The 3730-nt window shown below is 55.3% G+C and overlaps 1 protein-coding gene across 1 annotated transcript; it reads right to left on the bottom strand.

Moving 5' to 3' along the window:
- Positions 1-1571: 1571 nt before the first annotated feature.
- Positions 1572-2635, bottom strand: LOC140681271 (olfactory receptor 14C36-like). Its single transcript, XM_072920809.1, has one exon. It carries the CDS (start codon positions 2633-2635, stop codon positions 1703-1705), a length of 933 nt encoding a protein of 310 aa, XP_072776910.1. The 3' UTR covers positions 1572-1702.
- Between the last annotated feature and the right edge of the window lie 1095 nt (positions 2636-3730).

The following is a 3730-nucleotide window of genomic DNA, read 5'->3' as shown; positions in this document are numbered from 1 at the left end:
TCTGGGTGAGGGGATCAAGCCCACCATCCCCAAATTTGCAGGTGACACCAAGCTGGGTGTGAGTGTGGATCTGCTGGAGGGCAGGACAAGAAGACACAGCCTTCAGCTGCACCAGGGGAGGTTTAGGCTGGACAAGAGGAAGAAGTTCTTCACAGAAAGGGTGAGTGGGCATTGCAATGGGCAGGCCAGGGGGAAGGTGGCAGAGTCACTGTCCCTCTCCAGTGGCACTCAGTGGCATGGTCTGGGTGACAAGGTGGTATTAGGGCATTGGTTGGACTTGATGATCCCAAAGGTCTTTTCCAGCCTATTTGATTCTGTCATTCTGTGATGATTGGGACACTCTGGGGCCATTGTGACCCTGCAGGGCCTGGTGGAACTAAGAGGACCATGGTGACACTGTGCAGCCCCATAGAACCAGGGCTCCATTGTGGTGCTCTGGGGCCCAATGGAACCAGGGAGTCCCTGTGACACTGGGTCCTGGTGGAACCACAGAGGCCATGGTGACACTGCGGGGCCTCGTGTAACCGAGGGGTTTCACCACTGTGACACTGCGAAACCACGGAGAGCTTTGGGAGAGTCCAGGGCCCAGTGGAACCAAGGGGCCGTTCTGACACTGCGGGGCCTCATGGAACCAAGGGGACATTGTGACACTGCAGGACCTTGTGTAACCAAGGGGCCACTGTGACACTCTGGGGCCTCCAGGAATCTGGAAGGCCCTTGTGACACTGTGTGGCCTCATGGAAACAAGGAATCCATTGTGACACTGAGGGGACTTGTGGAAGCACAGGGAGCATTGTGACAGTGTGGGACCTCATGTGACCATGGGGCCTTTGTGACACCCTGGGGCCCCATGGAACCGAGGGGCCACTGTGAAACTGCGGCACCAACGAGAACATTGTGACACTGTGAAGCCCCACGGAACCAAGGAGTCCATTGTCACATTTTGGGGCCCCATGGAACCAAGGAGACCAGTGTGACAGTGCAGGGCCTGGTGCAACCAAAGGGACTTTGTGACACTGAAGGGACACATGGAACCAAGGACATCTTTGCAGATGACACCAAGCTGGGTGTGACTGTTGATCTGCTGGAGGGTAGGAGGGCTCTGCACAGGGCCCTGGACAGGCTGGATCCAGGGCCCAAATCCAACAAGGTGAGGTTTAACAAGTCCAAGTGCCGGGTCCTGCACTTTGGCCACAACAACCCCTGGAGCGCTACAGGCTGGGGACAGAGGGGCTGGACAGCAGCCAGGCAGAAAGGGACCTGCAGGGACTGATGGACAGCAGGCTGGACATGAGCCAGCCGTGTGCCCAGGTGGCCAAGAAGGCCAATGGCTCCTGGCCTGGATCAGGAATGGTGTGGCCAGCAGGAGCAGAGCTGCTGTGCCAGCACTGATCTGCCCCAGCTCTGCACACAGACATTGCTGCTGCAGCTCCAGAGAAGGCAACAAAAGGGCATCTCTGCAGAAAACTGTGCTGGGAGATCCTTTAGTTCCTTTAAAGCCACCGAGAACGCAACCCCTCATTGATGCAGTCTGTGGGCACAGGGGATATGTTGAGTAACAATATGAGAAATGGAACTAAAATTATATTTATTGTGGACAATATGAAGAAAGTAAAAGGGGAAAAAATCCCCACAGTTAAAGCAACAAGAAGTACCACAGATGACTTGTATTTAAACTGATTTGCAGAAATTGCCAATCACTTTAATGTCCCTGAAAGCATCCAGTCATCAGTCTCCACACTGCAGCCTTGAGCTCCTGGTTCCTCAGGCTGTAGATGAGGGGGTTCAGGGCTGGAGGCACCAACGAGTACAGAACTGACAGGGCCAGATCCAGGGATGGGGAGGACATGGAGGGAGGCTTCAGGTAAGCAAATATTACAGTGCTGACAAACAGGGAGACCACAGCCAGGTGAGGGAGGCAGGTGGAAAAGGCTTTGTGCCGTCCCTGCTCAGAGGGGATCCTCAGCACAGCCCTGAAAATCTGCACATAGGAGAAAACAATGAACACAAAACAACCAAATCCCACAGACACAGTAACAGCAATGAGTCCAAGTTCTCTGAGGTAGGATTTGGCACAGGAGAGCTTGAGGATCTGGGGGATTTCACAGAAGAACTGGCCCAGGGCATTGCCATGGCACAGGGGCAGGGAAAATGTATTGGCTGTGTGCAGCAGCGAATAGAGAAAGGCACTGGCCCAGGCAGCTGCTGCCATGTGGGCACAAGCTCTGCTGCCCAGGAGGGTCCCGTAGTGCAGGGGTTTGCAGATGGACACGTAGCGGTCGTAGCACATGATGGTCAGGAGAAAATATTCTGATCCAAGAAAGAAGATAAGCAGAAAAACCTGAGCAGCACATCCTGTGTAGGAGATGGTGCTGGTGTCCCAGAGCAAACTGTTCATGGCTTTGGGGACAGTGGTGCAGATGGAGCCCAGGTCGCTGAGGGCCAGGTTGAGCAGGAAGAAGAACATGGGCATGTGCAGGTGGTGGCCGCAGGCTACGGCGCTGATGATGAGGCCGTTGCCCAGGAGGGCAGCCAGGGAGATGCCCAGGAAGAGGCAGAAGTGCAGGAGCTGCAGCTGCCGCGTGTCTGCCAGTGCCAGCAGGAGGAAGTGGCTGATGGAGCTGCTGTTGGACATTTGCTGTGGCTGCACATGGGCACCTGGTCATGGAGAAAGGACAGGGACAAGTCAGGAGAGGCTGTTTGGAGCCAGACTGGGCCATTCCCTGCAGACTGTCCTGCTGGGACTCACCCACCCTTGTTCCTGCTCTGGGAAAACCTTCACCCAGGTCCCTGCCTGAGCTCCAGTTGTGCTGGCTGAGTGTGCCAGGAGCAGCCAGGCCTGAGCGTGGGGGCTCTCGAGGAGCCATCCCTGCCCTGCTTCCCTGGGTTTGTGGCCCTGTGGCAGAGGGACAAGGCTGGATATTCAGGATTTGTCAGGGGAATAATTCCTATTGCAGAAAGGCATGGTACCATCTGCACTACCACTTCTAAGGGAAATGGCAGGAGCTGGTTTAAGGAATTGTTTTCCTACCCACACACTATTCCTGGCTCTCTGAGGTCAGAAATCCCCAGCATTCCTGCTGCACTCAGAGTTTGCCACTGAGAGATGTGAGAGGCAAAGGATTCCCTGTGGCTGAGGGCAGGTGAGGGGCTGGATGGGCTTGTTCCCCCAGCACTACTCTGCTCAGCCCCCTCTCCTTCCCTGAGCATCTCCCTGGGCCTGGACATTCCCTCCTGAGAGGTGCCTTGTCCCTGCCAGCAGAGCCCATCCCACCCTGTGTGCCCTCGGCCCGGCCCTACAGAAACCTGCCTGTGTGCAGGGCCCTGGCTGGGGCAGGCTCTGTGTGCAGCTGGGCAAGGGCAGCTCAGGAGAGCCCTGCTGGGCCCTGCAGAGGTGATGCTGCTGCTGTCCAGGGCTGAGGAGTGGCTGAAGGCCCTTTGGGAGACTCCCAGCAGAGACACTGACCACCCAAAGTCACAGTTCTGGACACTCTGTAAATGTTCAAACAATCCTTTGATGATCCTGTGTGTCCCTTTCAACTCAGAATGTTCTGTGATTCTGGGATTACAATTCCTGTTCTGTTTCTCTCATCCCCCTGTTTTCTATAATCAAAAGAGAAAAAAAGCCCTTGCAACAGTGTTAGAACAAGAAAGTAAAAACCAGACCTTTACTGGAAGCTCCAGGTGTCCCAGAGGGGATGGGGCACACCCAGCTCCTGATTTCAACAAT

Source organism: Taeniopygia guttata, chromosome 33 (assembly GCF_048771995.1).
Source record: "Taeniopygia guttata chromosome 33, bTaeGut7.mat, whole genome shotgun sequence".
NCBI classification, from domain to species: Eukaryota; Metazoa; Chordata; class Aves; order Passeriformes; family Estrildidae; genus Taeniopygia; species Taeniopygia guttata.
Note: the sequence above shows the minus strand (reverse complement) of the source record. Positions and strands in the feature narration are given on the sequence as shown.

Coding starts and splice junctions, on each gene's coding strand:
- LOC140681271 (XM_072920809.1), bottom strand. CDS start 2,635: ATGTCCAACAGCAGCTCCATCAGCCACTTCCTCCTGCTGGCACTGGCA.